The sequence below is a fragment of the Gopherus evgoodei genome, chromosome 5 (genome assembly GCF_007399415.2).
Source record: "Gopherus evgoodei ecotype Sinaloan lineage chromosome 5, rGopEvg1_v1.p, whole genome shotgun sequence".
Lineage (NCBI taxonomy): Eukaryota > Metazoa > Chordata > Testudines > Testudinidae > Gopherus > Gopherus evgoodei.
Window position 1 is genome coordinate 83,087,805 of NC_044326.1, and position 20,136 is coordinate 83,107,940.

General features: G+C 40.4%; 1 protein-coding gene across 1 annotated transcript; it reads left to right on the forward strand.

Annotated features, from left to right (window-relative positions):
- The first annotated feature begins 13,374 nt into the window (after positions 1–13,374).
- On the forward strand, positions 13,375–17,303 carry SFRP2 (secreted frizzled related protein 2). Its single transcript, XM_030564060.1, has 3 exons — positions 13,375–14,038; positions 15,339–15,419; positions 16,848–17,303. The coding sequence occupies exons 1-3, from the start codon at positions 13,540–13,542 to the stop codon at positions 17,150–17,152; spliced, it is 885 nt and encodes a 294-aa protein (XP_030419920.1). The 5' UTR covers positions 13,375–13,539; the 3' UTR covers positions 17,153–17,303.
- The last annotated feature ends 2,833 nt before the right edge of the window (positions 17,304–20,136 follow it).

Consider the following 20,136-nt stretch of genomic DNA (forward strand, 5'->3'; position numbering starts at 1 on the left):
AAGGAATGCCAAAGTAATCTGAAGAGCAGTAAAGTACACTGAAAATCGATAACTGATCTCACTGTCTGCAGCAAAAAATTACATTATGTGCACAAGCGCCACCAAGGGGTTCTTCCTTTATATTTCATTTATCGCTTTTTTCCATTTTCACAGCACATTGGTACTAACTGAGGCACTGTTTAGCACTCCACACCCAAACATCACTAGAGTATTCAATTAACAGCACTGTAAATATACAATAAAAACTAGAAATTAGAATATTTTCATTTAAAGCAAAAAAATATTTTGATGTGACTTTTAATTTTTCACAACTGGGCTATAAAGTATTGTGATAACACACACACACAGAGCTCATTGTCCAGCTTTAACCTTGGTTAAATTCCCCTCTTATCAGCCACCAAAGCCTAGTCAGCAATACTCTTACAATTAGAAAACAAAATTCTGCCTTCAGTTAGAAACTGTGCAATCCCCTTTTCTTCAGTGGGCTAGAGATTTTTTTCAGAAGCTATACTATAAACAAAGCATGAGTGTGAGTTTCACATTTTAATACATGCAACACTCTTCCATTGATGTTCCTGTCAGTGCTAGATGTAATTTTTAATGGTAAAGGAGCATTTTCTGTAACGAGGAGAGGGCCATTTTTGAGGTTTATCAGCCTCAACATAGCCACATTATAGGTTGTATTCAATGAACTTGCTAAATGTGCCTAAACATCTGGACAGTTACCACTTTTTTAACCTTGTGCAATGACAGCTGACCAACCTGTATTTTTCTTTCTATTCAGGCTGCTAATCTGGAGACATAGGTGGTTCTTGAAAAGCCTACCTCACTTTTCCTAGATTCTATCAACCCAACCACATTTACCAGAGGGATAGGAGCATTGGACCTAATTTTCATCTAATTTATGCTAGTTAGTATAAATCTGGAATCATTCCACTGTAGTCAATGGAGTTACAGTGTTTAAGGGATCTCAGAATCAGTCCCATTATGTTTTTCTTTTGACTAGCACAACTTTCCATTTCTGTGGTTTTCTTATTATTTGGTGGGATTCGAATTTATTAAGTATAGCTGCATTTCGATGGGTGTTATTGTTTATGCAGATTGATCTGTCTCCTGCAATATTTTTCTCTTGATGGAAGGATACTTTCCCTCTGCAAGCACTATGGCTCTCTCAAGCCTTAAGAAAATAGTTTAAAAGATGTATGCCTGCCTTTGCATACATTTCATATTCCAGAGTTTGGCCAGATTAAAGAAAAAAAACATATGTGCATAATTTAAATACATTTCTTTCAGAATTAAAATATATGGAATTCAAACTAAGGTAATGAATGTGAAGCAAACTACATTTCAGACCCCATAATTACATTGTAGCAAGATGACTCAATTCTGCAGATGAGTAGAGCAAAGTATTATTTATTTTTCCTATTGCAACATAAAATTAAAATCCAGCAAACTATCCAAAGGGGTCCATTGACTTTATGGCCATTAAATCCAAAAGACGAGAATCAAGTAAGCATAATTTTCACTGAAGCAAAGCTTAATGCCCATAAGATTTATCAAGGCACTGTTGCTTACCTACACACAGTATCTCTTGTAGCCACTGGTTTTGACTAGCTTTTGTTTAGATTTGAAACTATATCATTTCTTTTTTTTAAAGTGAACCACCAAATTTAAAACTATTCAGTTTCAAAAATGAGTTAGATGGAGTTTGAAGAACTACACCTGCCCATAGGGGGGTTTCCTAATTTTACAAAGGGTTTTCTCTTGCCTGTTGCTGTTTGAAAGAGCCACACAAACAAAAAGGCAAACTGACTAATTGACTATATGAGGGAATATATTATTTGGTTGGTCCTGCTTTGAGCAGGGGGTTGGACTAGAGGACCTCCTGAGGTCCCTTCCAACCCTGATATTCTATGATTCTATGAATAATGGAACAGACTATACTAGAAGCACAGTCAAATGAACAAAGTAGGCTCGGCAAGATGGTTGATTGGTTGGTCAAATAATCTCAATTGATCCTATTATTTGACCACATATTGACAAATATTCCAGCAAGAACGTCCTGACATGGGCTGTCTTTCTGATTGCATTATGCAGACTCAGATTAAAGAACTATGAGGCCCTGTGCACTAAGGAAATTGGGGTTCCTCACCTTCCTTAAAGCTCCTCCACCCCATACATACCTCACTCCAGAATGCCTCTCTATCCCCACCTTACACATAGACACTGGAATGCCCCGCCCAACCATATATATCCCTACAACTCTCTACCACCCCATTTATCCTGACAGTTCCCACACATGTCCCAGCAACCCCGACATCCATCCTGCTCACCACAGCACCCAACACATCAACCTCACTGGCCAAACCCCCCAGCAACCCTCACTCACATGCAGTTCCTCCCAATCCTGGCCATCCAGATCTGGTCTCTCCCATTGCCTGTCCCACACTCACCCAGCCCTGCACTGCTCAGATTTGGCCTGGTGACCCCTCCATCAGGACGGGGAGGTGACCAGGACTAATTTGAGTGAGTGGTGGTGTGATCTGACAAACAGGGTCACGGTGCCACTCAGTTTTGGTTTTCTTTTGTTTTCCAAAGATCAACCCTCCTACCCCTGTGACAGGAGCCTTGTGCAAGTGCACAGCTGCATATTGGTTAATCTGGGCATGGCGTTATTCTTTTAATATTTAGAAATTCATTTAATTGTTTCACATTTTTTAGTTAAAATAACTCAGTTAAGTAACTGACTTTTTGTAATTAGGCATAAGTATCTATCTAAAACTAAGCCTTCTGGAGACCATAAAGCAGTGGTTCCCAAACTATGGGTTGTGACCCCAAATGGGGTCATGCCATCAGCAGATGGAGTCACAGCAATCCCTAGTATGAAGGATGCCATTTTTGTTCTACACAGCGTAACCTCATAACCTTGCTCTTCAAAAATGGCATCTTCCATGCTGTCTGGGTCCTGGGAGGAAATGATCAATTAAAATAGGGTCATGTGGGGGAAAAAAATGGGAAAGGCTGCCATGGAGTCTTACTGTTCTTTGTTACTGTAGTTACCATTCTAATAAACTAGAGCTTTAAAATATTTGACCATATTTGACCAGTCAAATGCCCAGTCCTTGCACAAAGTTAAAAAAAACTGGCAATTATTTTTTCCTTTACTCTCTTTTAGTTATTTTAATTTTCGGTGCTACTTGTAACAATAATAAGGACAGCATTTGCCAACAGAAGGGTGGGTTTTAAGTTGATGGTGTTCCTTTAATGTATTTTAGAATGGCCTAATTGCTTGAACCACTCTTCCTTCTCTTTGCCTTATGCTTCTAACTGATTTCAGTCTCTTCAGAGAGACTTTTCATTTTCCCTCTTGTTACATGTTGATTGGTCCTTTTCCATTTCTTTGACCCCCATGTTAGGGTTAGGGACCAGGTTACTGGATAGCCCCTTACATCAAGGCACTGAGATTCCATATTGAGGTATCACCCATAAATGTGAGTTTTATTGACCCTGGCTACACTATCCACATATCCTTAGCCCTATGCACATATCCTTAGCTGAACCCAGCACAGGGCATATGCACTGGGAAAAGAGACCAAGCCTCTCGACCCCACTGGGAAAAGAGAACATGCATCTAGCTGCGTCAGAGACTATTTCAGTCAAAGGCAGATGCAAACCTGGGCTTCCAACACAGCTCAAATTGAAAAACATTGAAAGACCTGCTTTTTATAACCAGAAATTAACAATTTTACAGTGATGCCCTAACAAAAAAATAGAGTTTGATGTATTGTGGCCATTTAAAGAATAATTTAGTGTTAAGAGGAGAAATACATATTTTTCCCAGCAGTGCTGACTAAAGAAAATCTGCCTAAAATACATAACAGTCATCTAGGCATTGAAAAAATGTAAGCAAAAGACAAGGCATATTTTGTTCTGGCATGATATGGCTGCTCAGATAAAAGACATTATAGCTCCTTGTGATCTCTGTGATCACTTCTGAAAAGTATAAACAAACAGACCCAAAGCAGGATTATGAATTCCTAGAGAGACCCATGGCAAAGGCTAGGAGAGGATTTATTTAATTTGACAATAAAACCTATTTCTCAAACCCTGAGAATAGCTATGTAACAGGTGTTACACACATACAGTGGCGAAGTGCAATAAAAAGCTGACTAATTAATATGCAAATTCAGATGTTATTTTAAAGCAAAATCTCAGATCAGTTCAGGTCAGCAGTTGATCTGACAATAGCTCACAGTGAATTATGGGTGGGATTTTAAAAAGTGCTCAGCCTTGGCCTCACTCTGCTCCCATGTAAATCAGTGTAGAACAGACGTAGGCCAACACTGAGTGCATTTGAAAATCCCACCCTATTCACCATGAGCAAGATCCTTCACTGAGGGGAGGAAAAATGGAAAAGATTCATTTCCCCTGAGCTTTTGAATCTTCAGAAAGACTCCTGAGCATAAGGACCTTTTACTAAACCTTCTCCATGCTTAACTGAAATGAAACAATAGGCGTTATTGTTTTATTATTTGCTATAGAGTGGTGCCTAGATTTCTCGATCAAGTTTGGAGCCCCTTTGTGGTAGGCCTTGTGCAAACAATAGTGGGAGACTGTCATTGTGTCTGTGAACTTAGAGATGATTCACCAAGTGAGATGGACAAATGAAAGGAGGGAACAATGGTGGGAAATTCATGCAGCTACTGAGGTAGCTCCTGAACAACTTGATGGTTCCTGAAGAATGACAATAAAATGGTAGGACTGGCCATACAATAGCTATGAAAATTCCCTATACCTACTATAGAAGACCTATCAAACAAACAAAAAAAAACACACTGATAGGCAGTGAGGATGAGAAGTGTTATGATTTCCTCTCTCTTTATGTTACCATGCATTAAGTGTGTTCAAGGCAGTAAATTTGTATTAGTAAAAATGTGCAAAAAGTAAATTAATATAGTTGATATTTATTACAGTGTGTTTCATCAAACTGCTACCCATTTTTTGCCTGTTAGTACACATAATGCACACATTATTATAGCTTTCAGTCCTCCTTTCCTTGTTCATTCCTCAACCCGCAGATGGTTATTCAATCCCTAAAAAAGTTAGTGGTGGTGTTTCTTTGACAATCTGAAATTATGAAAAAATTGGGTATGGGGGAATAGGGAGAGAAATGGTTTTATAGAGATTGCTAGTACACAGACCCACTATAATAGTCACTGTGTTCTATTGCTGCCTCTTAATCTGGACCTCTGTAACCAGAGATCAATTTTTCAGTCTCCTTATTCTTGCTCTCCACTCTCAAGTCTTAAAGTGATTTAAACACTTTACTGCCTTAATGATTTAAGACATTTTAACAGCATACATTGCCTTATGATCTAAAGGGGCTTAAATGCTTATGCTACTTTAAGGATTTCATTTTGTATGCCATTTTATGAATTTATGGAAGCTTAAAAGCTTATGCTTCCTTTTAAAAACAATAATAAAGTGGCTTAAAAGATTATGACATTTTAAGAATGTTTTCTTCTTTTTCTTCCTGCTTGTATTTAAAAAAAAAAATCTAGGAAATGAAATGAAAAAACACGCTAATATAACAGTAAGATTGTACATTTAAAATAAAAATCACTAAAGTGCAAAAGCCGAGAGTCCTAAAACAGCATGAACTTATCCACACTGTTTCTACAGAGGATTTTTCTATTCCTCATTTTGTTTGATAAATAATGTGACCTTTTTTTCCATTACTATTTATTTCAGAAAATATTCAGAAAATACTGCAAAACTGAAAATGCTACTGTAGGAGGCCATTTCCTGATTATTGTTGTTTGAAACATGCAACTTTTGAATTATATTATCATACTAGACAGATCAATCCATCAATCAATAAATTGATCAATTTGGGTTTGCTTTGACAAAATGCTTTCAAAAGTAACTCATTTCATTTTGGGAGCCAGACCAGCATAGTGGGCCCACTTTCTATGCTGAGCATGTCCTCAGGATTTACACTCAAAAGATTTTCCTGGAGAAACTCAAATTCCATCTGTTGCCTCTACCACAAATCGCCTTTATTATATTGACTTTACTCTCTTGGCGCTCTTATCTGGTGGCAATAAATTCCCACTAGAGCGGAACACCAACTTAGCCAGTGACCCCAGACAGACAATAGAGCAGGTCCTTGCAGACACTGTCAACTGATTTCTGAGCTGCTCGCTCTCTCTTTCTCGATTGCCTCGTTTGTGCCAGGTTTTATTCAAGAGTGTGTGCAATTAGGAGATCCTTTATTTAAAGGGAATTCATGGGGCTGCAACAGAGCAGTGGAGCAATAAATTACTGGGGCTTCAGAAGCAGGAGGAGACTGGAAGAAAAGGGGGTGGGTGGGAGGTGAAAGGGTAAATGCAATCGCCTGGAATCTCAGAATCTGACTCCAAGGTAAAGAAATTACTAGCCTTGTAAATCTCCGCACTTGGGTAATGATGGGTATAACAGAAGCTGCAAACTATACAAATTAACTTTGGGATGCTGGAACCAAGAGGTGTACGGTGGAATAATCGGCATCCTCATAAAAACAATAGGAAAAGAAATGCTAGCCATTTACTACCATTATGTTTGAGCAGTAAAAACCAAACGACCCGCATTTTTACACAGCAATCGTTCTAATGTCCCTGGGAGGACTTCTTGGTCGCTTTGACTGCGCACGTTTACAAATCAGAGCAGCCAATAAAGGCGAGCCCCAGGAAGCTGGAAGGAGCATACGCTTGGAGCAAAGTCTAGATGCTGAACTGGTGCTCGCGTTAACAAAGTTAAAAGATCATTCCTAGCGAAGACGAAAATAAGCTAAAGCCTGCAAAATGGACACAGGAGGAGGCTCTACTCTTTCGTTTCTGGCTTCTGTAGTAAATTACAGCGTTATCTCCTTTTAAAGGAACATGATGTGAAATAGGGTTTAAACAGAGTTCAGGCGAATTGATATACATCTGAACCTTTTAACGAGGAACCAAGCTGCCACATAAATACACTAGCATAATATCACCAATCAATGATAAGGTGATTGTCTGCTACGTGCACTTTTTCAGGGCTACCTTGCCCTGGGATGGATGTTAGCCAAGGCTCGTTGTTTGCACATGGAGATCGTCCTTTAGCTTTGTTCACGCTCAGGATTGTTGCAGGCTCTATACAACTGCCTCTCGTTGAGAGGAGCACAAGGAACCCACCCTTTCTGTAAGGCTGCGCTATTTCCAGGCAGCGTTGGAAGAGAGAAATTCCCTCCGCCCGTAATAAAGGGTTAAATCAAAGCTTGCTTGGCGAGTCAAAGAAGGACTTAGGTTTACTCGAGTATGAAGTGGGGTCTAACGTGTTAAGTACGTGGGAAAATGCAGCCAAGGGCCATAAATATCTCATTAGTTTCATTTCCAATTAACCGTGAAACAGCAGCTGTTTATTGGAGTGAACGCGTGCAGCAGGGAGATCCTAGTGCTGAGTCCCCTCGGGCCATGGATGAGACTGGAAGGCAGGAAAGTCTGTCTGACATGGACACCACCGGCTGTAGCTAGAGCAGTTACTTCACTTCCCCTTCTAGCACCTTGTTCCCTCCCTCTTGATGCCCTCTCCGCTCTCCTCTTCCACTTCAGAATCACTTCCCGTTCACTGCACCAGCCCCTTCTCTCCCTCCTTCACGCTATACCACCAGTAATTAACTCCTCACTGCATTTCCCCCTGCCCCTCATTCACATCCAAATATAGCACTCCTGAGAAAGCAAACCAAGGCAGGGAGCTGGTGGCAAGAGGATGTGAGGCTTTTGAAAGACTCCGACAGCAGCCTTTCCACCCCTTCTGCCAATAGATGCCTCTGGTGTAAATGGACCAAGGAAGAATGTTTCTTTATGGATTTTTAATACAAAGCGTTTATGTGGCTAATAAATTCTCCAGAAAGTGGTTGAAATTGAGATGCCTCCCCCTAAAAAGCTGTACTCAAAAGTGTGTGTAACTTTTGCCTTTTCATTCTCTACAAATCCAGTTAACTCAGCCTCTCTGGAATAGGCAAACACGACTCCGTTAATCTCCTATTCCACAGTTTGGGAACATGAGTTTTGCCATTGATTTCAGAGGCAAACTAATCTTTCACTCTAGGGACAACAAATCCAGCTTTTAAAACAGAATGAAGTCTCAAACCACACACTCAAGAGCTCATCACAAATCTGGATTTGGCCTGTTTCTGCACAATCTGACATGTGGCAAATTCACATTCCTTTTATGAGCATGCAGCTCTTTTACAACTCTTCTTTGAGCTTTTGAATTTCTTTACAGAGATATTCAGAAATTCTGTTTTTCTTAGGGAAAAAAATACTATTAACATTGGGGAAAATGTATTGCATCAAGGCTGCAGCCATTTAGCTTCACTCCAAATTACCTTAAGCACAATTTTGGTAACACCTCCTTGCCAAACATACCTTACAGTTTAGTCACACAATTGCAGTGATGCATTTATAGCCACACACCTAAATTTTCAAAAGTGACTAAGAATTTGGGGTGCTCAAATTGAGACCACTTAAAGGGGCCTAATTTTCAGAAAGTGCTGAATACCTGCCTTCTGAAAATCAGGTCCCTTTAATAGGTCTCAGGGCACTCAAGATCACTAGTCACTTTTGCAGATGTAGTCCTCCGTGTTTTATCTGAAGGTATTCGCTTTATTTAAACAAATGCATTGCCAAAGTTCTGGTGTGAACTGTGTAGATAAAATTTAACACAATAATGTGGTGTTAGTTTCTTTGTAGTCTACAAAGTAATAAATACAAAGACACAATCAACTAGAACACTAGTTGGAAAGTTATATCACTACTATTGTTTTTCACAAACCTGTAATGCCTTCCAAAGCTATGCTAAAGTTTTGCATGCTAATCCAGGTGGTGCATGTCAGTAGTGTGTTTAAGCTATAAAATGTATGCACTGACAGTCCTGGAACATAACTTCACTTAGGAAGGGTTGAAACACAATACCAATTTTAAACAGAGTCTCATTCCAAATCCAATCCTGTTCTTAACCCAAATCATTTCATGAAAATCAACCAGAGCCAGACCGATTAAGAAGAGGTTGAGAAGTCTCTTCACCAGAAGCTGTAATTCAATATGTCAAACTTCCTAGGTATCTCTGCAAAAAGGACAAGCATCTCAGAGAGTAGGCCCCCATGACTTAACTCCTAGTCAGTCTATTTCTAAACAAAGTTCTCATTCTCCTAGACTATTTTAAACAGCAACCTCTCACTCTTTGTCTCTCTCTGTCTTGCTCGCTCTCTCTCTCATAAACACTCACATACACACAAACACCCACAGACACACCTGTAAAACTCATCTTGTAATTTGTGTGTCACTCAGAGAGAATATTTCATATCAAAATATCTTGACCCAGAGCTAATTCACAAGTTTCCGGTGTCAGCAAAGCTTTCTGATGTGCAAGAGTAATGATAGAGAATACAGGCATTCAAGCCTGCAGTTTAGGAAAGTAATATCAGAGTTTACAATCACAAGGACCAATCCTCAAACTTTCAATCTAAAGCACCTTAACGTTTTCTATTAAAAGGATCAGAATGAGGAACATAAATATTGCTTGGTACTGGGGTTTTAAAATGTCATCTCACATTTACAGGAGACTGGTTCTCCAAGTCTGGTTTTAAAATGCTATTCTATTATCAAGTCTCATCTAAAGTCAAGGCTTTAATCCTTGAAAAGCACAGTATGGTCCCCATCCTTCCCCTATTGAAGCGAATGGCAAAAATCTCATTGACTTCAATGACTGGAGGATCTTCTCTTACAATTTTATCCTCTGTTAGGAAACAGCTCCTCCTCTTGACCTACAGTCTCTGAGCTTCATTCCCCACTGTCTTGCAAATGACTGACTACACAGCCTGCACCTATGAAAAGAGGGCACATGAGAGGAGAATTATGGTTTGGTCATGTTTCAGATCCACTTTGCACAAGTGTAAATGACAACCCAAGATGGTAGGCAGTGGCAAATGAAGCGCTCTAAATTATAAAACTACACAAATTAATCAGAGGTCAGTAGAGCTACTCAAATGTAGTGTTAGACCCTACTCTCCCAGTTTTGCTATTGACTCCAGTGGGAGCAGGACAGGGCCCTGAAATTACGTATCTTGTGGAAACAAAAGAATCTGAAATATCTTATATTGCTCTCTAAGAGCCTAGACAAAAAGCCTTCAATCCAGATACCACAATTAGTCTGAAGAACGCATTGCCACAAAGAATGCTATTGAGGCCAAAAGCTTAGCAGAGTTCAAAAAAGGATAGATAGTAATATTGATAACAAGAATATCTAAAGTTATAAAATAGCTTTTTTAAAGAAAACATTTCAGAAAGGATATAAACCTTCACGTTGCAGGATATAAACCAATAAGGAGTGAGGAAGAAACTTTCCCTGTTGTTATTCCATAACTTCCTATTGTGAGGTTTCTTGCACCTTCCTCTGACAGGACTGGTGTGGCCATATTCAGAGACTGGCCACTGGACTAGATGGACCATGGGTCTGACCCAGTATGGCAACTCCCATATTCTGCGGGGGGGGGGGGGGGAAAAAAATAGTGAGACACTGTAGGAGTATGGCCCAGCCTGCAGTCCCTGAGCTCCCGGAACTCCCAGTGACTTCTACAAATTGACTGATGCATTGGAAAATCTGTTTTGTCAAGTACCTGGTCAGATAACGTATACAAAAGGTGACTTCTTGGTTCATGTTCAGTTACACGGTGACTAATGCACAATGGTAAAATATACCCTTACAGATATTCTACTTGCACTCTGCTTAACAAAACATGAACAAAGAAAATGACCCCCAAGGTTTCTGAAACCTTAGTCAGCTAGCTAAATGTATATGCATTACAGAATATATTCATAATTTGCCAGAATCATGATTTCCAAGTCAAGCATCTAGTACCACATCTATAAGGAGATATTTAATGGTACCTTCAAATAGCAATGTTGTCATAAATAATTTTACTAAATCTCAGAGGTTTGCAATTGCAAATAACACAGAAGCTGTGTTGTGAATGGGATCCCAATGCCTCCTCCATTGGTTTTTGCCCTTGTAAATCAATGCAATATCCAATCCTGTAAATAGGTTTCTAGATGAAGACAGATGGTTAGAAAGCGATATACATACATTTTGTTCTCCCTGTAGAACAATTAATTGTTTACCCTCAGCAAAGTTTTTAGAGATACTATTTCAAAGACAATCTAAGTCTTGCATCTGGGCAAAAGACTGAGGTCCCAGTTTCTCATTGATGAAATGCAACAGTGAGGTGGGGACAACACAAAAGGGTGTGAACCTCCAGGCTTGATTCTGAAGTCAATGGCAAAATTCTCACTAGCTGTAATGTGCTCTCTCTCCGCTGAAAGAGGAAGGAGGGTACTCTCTGCCCTTACTAGTCGCAGGTAAGTGCAAACTGAACAGCCTGATTAGAGGGCAGGGGTTGAAAGGAGGTCTGAAATTATAAGCATTCTCTCCCTGTTTTGAACTATGTATTTCCAGACTCAGATTGCTCCCTCTGCATTAATTAGAAGAAAGATTCAGTAAGGAAAAACCTTCTTTAGAGTATGGATCAGTTACATAGACATATGACAGCCTAGTAGGTTTTTCAGATTCAAAGAGGCCTCCCTATCAGGAAGGTAAAAGACCTGTTTACCTTCCTGACAGGGAGGCCTCTTTGAATCTGAAAAACCTAGTAGGCTGTCGTATGTCTATGTAACTGATCCATACTCTAAAGGTGGGGGAGAGAGCCTTCTTTGTCAAAGTTTCCTTGCTGTAAATGACAAGCACTAAACCCCAACCAGGCTTAATCTCTAAAGCACATTTTGTGTGGCACCATGCCACCTCACCTTCTTCCCACTCATCACTTCTATCTGCATTTCATGCAATGAACAGAACTGATCTCCTATGGTTGGAGGGGAGAAGGCAAGGGGAGCTCATGAAGTCACAGCCTCAGCAGCAAAATTTTCCTATGGTTTCACTTGGACAAGAAGAAAAGGATAGAGAACCACCAGTCATGCAGTACTTTATCACACCACCAGGGGCACTGCTCCCGGTGCCTAGCTCAGAACTGATCTGCACTATTACATCCATTTTTAGGGGAACACCGCACTGCATAATGATCACTAAGCATTCACTGATTCTCATCGTTCATCTCATTTGTTTTCTTCTGTACTTTCTCTTGAAAAGGGGTTGATTTTTCTTACTATATGGTGGGAACGGGTATAATTAATTTAATTTTGTCTTTTTCCCCTGAATCCTGGCAACTATTGAGCCACATTTTTATTTTAATTTTAATTGTGTAATATTTGCGCATTAGATTGGATGGGGGTAGAGAGGCTTTGGGTGCTTATAAATGTGTAAATTTGAGCAATAAATAATTACTATAAGGCCCAAAAATAGCATGCAAAAGTCTTTTCTGTAATACTAATGAGTAAAGATTCATTATTTACACTGCGATTAAAAGAAGATTGAAATCCTATGGAACTAGTTAATGCAGTACAGTCAAACTGCTGAGCTAGCGGCAGTTTTTACCCACTTTGCTGTGAGAATTGGAGACAGGTTAGCCATTAATTAGTCTCTGAGCTAATATTTTTCACTGTGGTTTTTATACCCCAGATACACAATTAAAGCTGATTTTTTTTCTTTACTGAAACAAGCATCAGGGGAAAAAATCCTTAAGATGTGTGTGTGTGTGTGTGTGTGTTAATCACCAGACTTCTTAAAATAAGGTCCGTGGGAAGTAAAGGCTGTGAAATAGCTACACTTCGGTGCAGTGCTGCGAATCCAGTTCTAATGCCAGTTTAAAAAAAAATACCCCTCTTGCAACAAATTCGAATGAATTAGAAATAGGTCAGAGGTGAAGAGACTCAGCTGGGGTCAAACTCACGGAAAACAAACAAATCTCTCCTGATGCGTTCCGCTGGAGAAGGAAGCACCAGCCCAGCGTGGTAATTGAGTAAAGGAGACTAGTAGGAAACAGACGAGCATCTTCAATTGAAGGGGAAGAGGAAGAGGTCTATTTGCAATAGCTTTATTAACTGCAAAGCTCACCTTTAAAACTAAGCCACAACCTTAAAGCAGCTCTCTTTATTTGCCTGAACAATGAGCTCCTAAGTCTTTTGTGCTCTTTGTTCAGAGGGTTTTTTTTTTTTTAACACGCACTGTAACATTTCTTTTAAGGATTGCCTGCCAAAAGCGAATCCCCTAAGGAAAACCAGACCAAGAAAGTAGTGACCAATCCTTTTCGGATTATTGTCAGAAGGCTCCTCCCAGCCCCTTCAATTTGCATAAAAAAATCCAGAAAACTCTTGTTTGCCCAACATCTTGATCAGTTTGTCCACCCCTGTCTAACAGTCAGAGCCCGAGCCTCCTGGAAAGCTGCATGTAGCCTAAGGGAAGCTGAGAGTTTTTCTCTCTCTCTGGGCTACAGCCTGTTTTCTGCCTTTGTAAGAAACTGGAAGCCTCGCCTGGGGCATTTTTTTCACCCCCGTTTTACAGTGTGAGTCACCAACCATGTACCAGGGATACTGGTCTCTGTTTCTGATTTGTATCGCCTCCCACTGCATAGGGTCCGTCAAAGGGCTCTTTATTTTTGGACAGCCCGAGTTCTCATACAAGAGGTCCAACTGCAAACCTATCCCCGCCTCCCTGTTGTTGTGCCGTGGTATCGAGTACCCAAACATGAGGCTGCCCAATCTGCTAGGGCATGAAACTATCCAGGAGGTTCTGGAGCAGGCTGGAGCCTGGATCCCTCTAGTTCAGAAGCAATGCCACCCGGACACCAGAAAGTTCCTGTGCTCGCTCTTCGCGCCCGTCTGCATTGATGACCTGGATGAGACCATTCAGCCTTGCCATTCGCTCTGTGAGCAGGTGAAGGACAGTTGCGCCCCAGTTATGTCTGCCTTCGGCTTCCCCTGGCCTGATATGCTGGATTGCAGCCGCTTCCCCCAGGACAACGACCTATGCATCCCCCCGGCTAGCGGCGACCACGTCCTCCCTACCGCCAGAGAAGGTAAGAATGATTCTGCTTCAGCTTCCTGCGATCTTGGGCATTATTATTTCAATGAAGGGTTAATGGGTTTCCCTGCATATTGTAATGGCTCAAGAACCAGAGCATCCCCTAGACTCTGCAACACATACCAGGGGCTATGGAGTCATAATGACTTTTAAAGCAGCCGAAAATAAATTGTTTCCTGCTGTGAACAGGTTTTAAACAGTGGCCAAAGTTAAGAATTACAGAAGGTTGTTTTACACCTTTATTTACCATGTTAGTTTGTTGTAGGGCTGCTAAAGAGAGAGCGCGCTAGATAATGGAACTGAAAAAATGTCAAGGTTTTGGAGTGATCAGCAAAGCAATTTCACACGTGAAAAGTCCATGAATCGACAGTTATTACGAATGAAAGAAGCCTCTTCCACTGGTACCCGCTTTTTATGTGGGGGCTGGTTTTAATTAGGTGGAGAATATCATGCAAAAGGAGAATTTCCCTAGTTATAAAAGGGGTGGGTGGGTGAGAGGGAGTTGCTATAGAAAGGGAACCTCATGCGCTTTATACTCTTTCACAACCCCCCCCGCCCCCAATATGCCTGCCTTGATTTTTGTTCCTCGTGGGAGGGAAAGGGGGCTCCTCCTTCATCCTTTTCAGGGGATTCAACAGGAACGTCTTTTCAAGCCCCTGCTTCATTCTAGGCAGATCTGAAGTCAATTGCAAAGTTGCTTAGCAATCTTTTCTGACATGATGCAGCGTGACTTTCCAATCCTCTTGAGGTTAGATGGGTAATTCACTGGAAATGTTTTCCATTTTTCCAACATTTTCCCAACCCAAGCGATAAACAAACCAAAGCGGTAGAAATGCTTTTATTCCTATCGCTTTTAGTGGGAACTTTGGTGGTTTTGTGATTTTTACTTTGATGCCCTGGCTCTTTGCTACTGTGCATTTCACAAATCTTCCTCTCCTTTTTGAAAAAGGAGGACGTTGACCAGAATGCGCTCTATATTATTATAATAGCTGAAAGAATACGCACACTTCACAGTTCATTCCTGTTTTAATGAAAATCCCTCTTTTCTTAAAGCTAAAAAAACGAAAAGAGTTCGTTTAGAGGGGTTATGTTAACGAAGCAATCTGTGTGCGATCAGTTCTGGGGTCATCTGGGAAATGAAAGGTAAGTCAGAACTTAGTTAAAGGCAGCTGTGCGAATTCTACAAAGGGCAGATACCAGTTGGTAGAAAATCTCAATTCGCTTCAATGTTCCCAAACGCCACCTGCTGTTCTTTTTTAACCAAACCTGCTGAAAGCTGCTTCTTACATTTCCAGCACCAAAGGTCTGTGATGCCTGCAAAAACAAGAACGAAGATGACAACGACATCGTAGAAAACCTTTGCAAAAATGACTTTGGTAAGTAAAAAAAGAGCCCCTTGGTTAGCATTCCAGGACTGGGGTCCGCTCCTGTACCGATCAGGTTAAAGTCCCATAGGAGGCAATGGGATTTCTGTCAGAGTAAGGACTACAGTCAGGATTTAGCCTTGTCTGCAAATCAAACTAAAGTCAATCCTTCTAAGATACTGTGTCAGAAGACTTAAATCGTACAAATCCTAATCCTCAGAGTGGAAAAAGTGTTTTTAAGTTCTAGCAAAGTCAGATTTCTGTTTGCAATTTCCTCCTCATCTCAAAAACCAACAAAATCGCCAACAATAAAGCTGTTTAATATTCGTTTATATAGTGGACTTAGGCAAGTGGAGTAGTACAATGAACAAGAGCGATTGGTAGTCCAAAATTCTGTCTATGGGAAAAAGTGGAGGAAGGATTTCATATAGGGGTGCAGAAGAGAGATCCAAAACCCAGTCTCAAACATTTGTAAAGACTTTCTTTACAGATTTTTAATGAGCCTCTACATACGATTTCACAGAGAAGGTGGTGTGTGGAGACTTATGTATATATACAAAACATTAACATTCTGGATTAGAAGAGGACAGGAAAGCCCCTTTAACAAGGAGAATTGGGAACTGTACAAACTGGAGCATGCTTATTTCAAGAGACTATTATAATAGGTCAGTATCTATGATTCCAGGTGGACATATACTGTAAACATCTGAAGTAATTCAAATGTGTCCTCAGAAACAAAGCCATTATGAGGACAATGTATTCATATAGCCTCTATTTATCCTTGCTTTGGACTGGCAAACAATGCCTAAAAGGTTTTATCTGAATACCTCAGAGCTAAACATGTTGTGTAAGTCCTTAAAGAGCCTTGTATTTCCCTCTCCTCATTATTTTATCAAATCAAATGCAGCTGTTAGGCCAGTTCTCCTTCCATGTGATCTATTCTTTCAAACAGCAATACATGTGAAATATCATTTCCTTACAGATTTACCTAAAAATCCTCTCCAGATTAATCAATTAAGTTTAAAGATTTTTAACCACAGAAAAGATCAGATTTCAAATTAGATTTAGATTCTTCCCCCTCCCTCCTTTTCAAATTCCAGGGTGTCCATAAGAATGTCTAATGCTGGGTTAAAAACTAGTGCATATTTAATGTACAAAATGTGCCCTCTCTGTGTTTGCAAATGTTAAGAAAACTAGAGAAATGATGCATTTAGAAAAGAAGAAGAAAAATATCTTAAGGCTGATTCAAACTGAGATGACTTGCATGCACTTAGTGGCTTTAGAAAATGAACCACCTGCTGCCCATTCTGTCAGCCCGTGACAGTTTAATTAGCAATAGAAGATCTCCCTCCCCAGTCCCCTTTATGTGCACTAATGGAGGGGAAAAAAAAATCACTCAATCTCTCTCATCCCACTTCTCCCTCCCCCTCTCCCTATTAGCCCTGAAGATAAAAGTGAAGGAGATCACATACATCAATGGGGACACCAAGATCACCCCCGAAACAAAGAGCAAAACCATCTACAAGCTGAATGGGGTGACAGAAAGGGAGCTGAGGAAGACAGTGCTCTGGCTCAAAGGAGGCCTGCAGTGTACCTGTGATGAGATGAATGACATAAATGCACCCTATTTAGTGATGGGACAAAGGCAGGCCGGGGAGCTGGTGATCACCTCCGTGAAGCGGTGGCAGAAAGGGCAGCGGGCGTTCAAACGATTCTCCCGCAGCATCCGCAAACTGCAATGCTAATCACTTCTACTCTAGTCACTTTCATCCTAGTCACTTACACCAGCTGCCCCAGTTCTGAGCTCTTCAAGCCTCTTGCATCTTCTTGTTTCAGCCTTTCTGAACCACAAGATATAGCAGGCATGGGAGACGATGGCTGTTTGTTTAAAACGAAGAGGAGAGGAAAACCCTCCCCTTCAAATTTTGTAAATATATTAAAACTGTAATAAAAATCATGAATATTTTTGTGAAGTATTAAATATCTTGCTTAAAGCTAGTTTTTGTTTTGGTTTGGTTTTTGCATAAGTGCAATGTGACATTGTTCTCAATTTTTCTTTTTCCTTCACGTTGGGAAAGCTGGTCAATTGATATCACCACCTTTCTCTATACACGCATATGTGTTTTGCTCTGATACCCCTCAGAAATGGCAACAAACATTTCCGCCTTTTGTTGGCCTTGTAAATGGGGTCTGATTTTGTCCATGTATGAAATGGCATGCCATCTATTTTTAACACTATAAAGGATACCATTACAACTGCTGCATGAGGTACATATGCATCAATAGAAGTTAACCATGTGCACATTTTATTTTCTACCAATCTGACCCTTGCACCCCCCCAAAAAAAAAAGTTTTGTAAACTGATCTGAATACAGCTTTTAACTTTTTTTAAACTTTGCAAATTTTATCTTTTGTAGCCTAACTGTAATATACCTAATGATTAACCTGAAAGAGTTGTAAAATATTGCTTTAACCAATCCTGTAAATATTCCAGATAAACATATTATTGTATATAAACTGTACATCACAGTTTACCAATTGTCTTCCTTTGGGGGGCAGGAGGGGATAGTTATTTCAATGAGTTTTGAAAATGAGAGAATTGAGAATCATCATCACAAATGGGTTTTTGTTATAATACAGCAAAACTTGCACCAAAGTCTCCAACTCCAATAAGTGAGAGAGCCCAATCCTGTGATTGGATCCATATGGGTGGACTCTTACTTCAATTAACAGGACTTCAAACAAACTTAAAGATCCAACCATATCGGTTCTAAGACATTTCTGTAGGACTTTAAAATGCCACTCTAAGATTAGCAGGGTTTTTTGCTGGTCCTTTGGGTGGCCATTTATGGTTTCACCATGTCTCCTAGGAAGACTTTGCTGTTTTGTTTTTTTATGTATTTTTTATTCCACCTCCCCCCCCCAAAAAAAATGAGACAAGAACAAAGAAAAATGACAAAAAGAACAAGGAAAGGAAAGGAAAGAGGGTAGGGAGGGGAAAGGAAAGTAGCATCTCAGGTCTGGTCTACACTACAGACCTATACTGATATAACTACATCCTTCAGGGTTGTGAAAAATCCACACCCCGAGGAACATAGTTATACCAACTTACCCCCTCTCCCCCTCATATAGACAGCACTATGTTACTGGGAGAGCTGCTCTCACTGACACAGCTATCACCTCTTGGGAAGGTGGATTAACTAAGGCAACGTGAGAGAGCTCTCCCGTCGGTGTAGAGCATCTTCATTAAAATGCTACAGGAGCATAGCTGTGCTGATGCAGCATTTTAAGTGTTGACTTGCCTTCAGATCCCACCCACTAAGAATTAATCAAAGATTTCCAAAAATTCAAACCAACTCTTTTCTAATTTGTCCAAGGGGAAAACTTTGCATTTTAGCCATAGAGAGTTACAATGGCTTATCTGTTTTAAAATGATCAAAATAAGGTTCATTTTCATACACATCCAATTGAAAGAAGTATAAAAGGAACCAAAAGGCCTACTGAAAATCCCTGTTAGTGCAGAGTAATTAAGGTCCTCCATTTTGGGGTTTTATTTTATTTAAAATTTCCCAGGAATTTGTCAGTTTTTATTACTAAATTTTTTTAAAAATGGGTGAAAATTGGTGCAAAAAATTAACTTCATGGTTTTCTGGGTAAATACAAGGATTAATACTGGGGGCTTTGTCCAGCAGGAGAAGCAGACCAAGCTCTGTGACCTGGGTCTTCTCTCTGGGTGCATGTTTTAACCCTCTGTCAGGCAGCGCTGAAGGGCCCAGATATTCGTAGGGGCTATCACTGGAGCCAGTACTCAGAGGGGCAGCGATAGGAGAGGGCTAGGAAATACCCCGTGGGGTGCTTGATACTTGCAGGGCAAAGTGAAGGGGTTCTTGGTGGGGCAGGAGGCCAGTATTCACTGGACAGGGGGGTGACGCGTGCAACTGTTGCTGTACTGATTGGCAATGGTCTCGACGTTGCCACTCTGCATCACCATGATGTAGCAGTTGAAGATCAGGTCCATGCCAACCACCAACATGGCAGTTTCTGGTGCCTTCCGCTCCCCATAGACCTGTTGAAGCAGTGGTTGAGCAGTCTTGACTTCTGGGACCTGGCATCCTACCAGTCTCACTGCCCCACTGCAGAGCAATAGCCACCCACTAGCAGCTACCCTGTTCGGGGCAGCCACACTGTGCTATCTGGCAAGGACTCTACATGGAGGGACACTCTCCCCACCAGAGTCTGGACCAATACCCTGCTCTGGAAGGAGAGAGAACCACTTGATATGTGCCATCTCTCATTTCAGATCAGGGAGTCAGGTAGGGAAGGGGCGGGGGGAATCAGTAAAAACAAATAATGGGTTTTGTAAAACCCAAGACATTTTCAGTAAAAACCAAAAATAAAGGGCCTTAGAAATAATTAAAATGGTAAAAAAAAAAAAAGCTGGTACTTTTATTTCATATATATTTTTATATACTAATACTTTTACTTAGGCAAGAAATATCAACAAACATAATAGGATTTTTAAAAACAAAACATCACTGGGGTTACCTAAGAGCTTAACTAGGATGCTATTTTAGCACCCATTCTTCCAAACAGTTACAGAGAGATGTGATTACATGGTCATATTTTATCATATATATCTTTAAATAATATAGATATGAATGGGCCTATTCCTCAGAGTTGCTGAACACCCAGTACTCCTATTGACTGCAGTGAGAATATTAGACTCAGT

What these genes read in the sequence shown, in the direction of transcription:
- SFRP2 (XM_030564060.1), top strand. Translation starts at nt 13,540, where the DNA reads ATGTACCAGGGATACTGGTCTCTGTTTCTGATTTGTATCGCCTCCCAC. An exon ending in CCTCCCTACCGCCAGAGAAG is followed by an intron (nt 14,039 to 15,338) that starts GTAAGAATGATT and finishes TTACATTTCCAG; the next exon opens with CACCAAAGGTCTGTGATGCC. An exon ending in CCTTTGCAAAAATGACTTTG is followed by an intron (nt 15,420 to 16,847) that starts GTAAGTAAAAAA and finishes TCTCCCTATTAG; the next exon opens with CCCTGAAGATAAAAGTGAAG.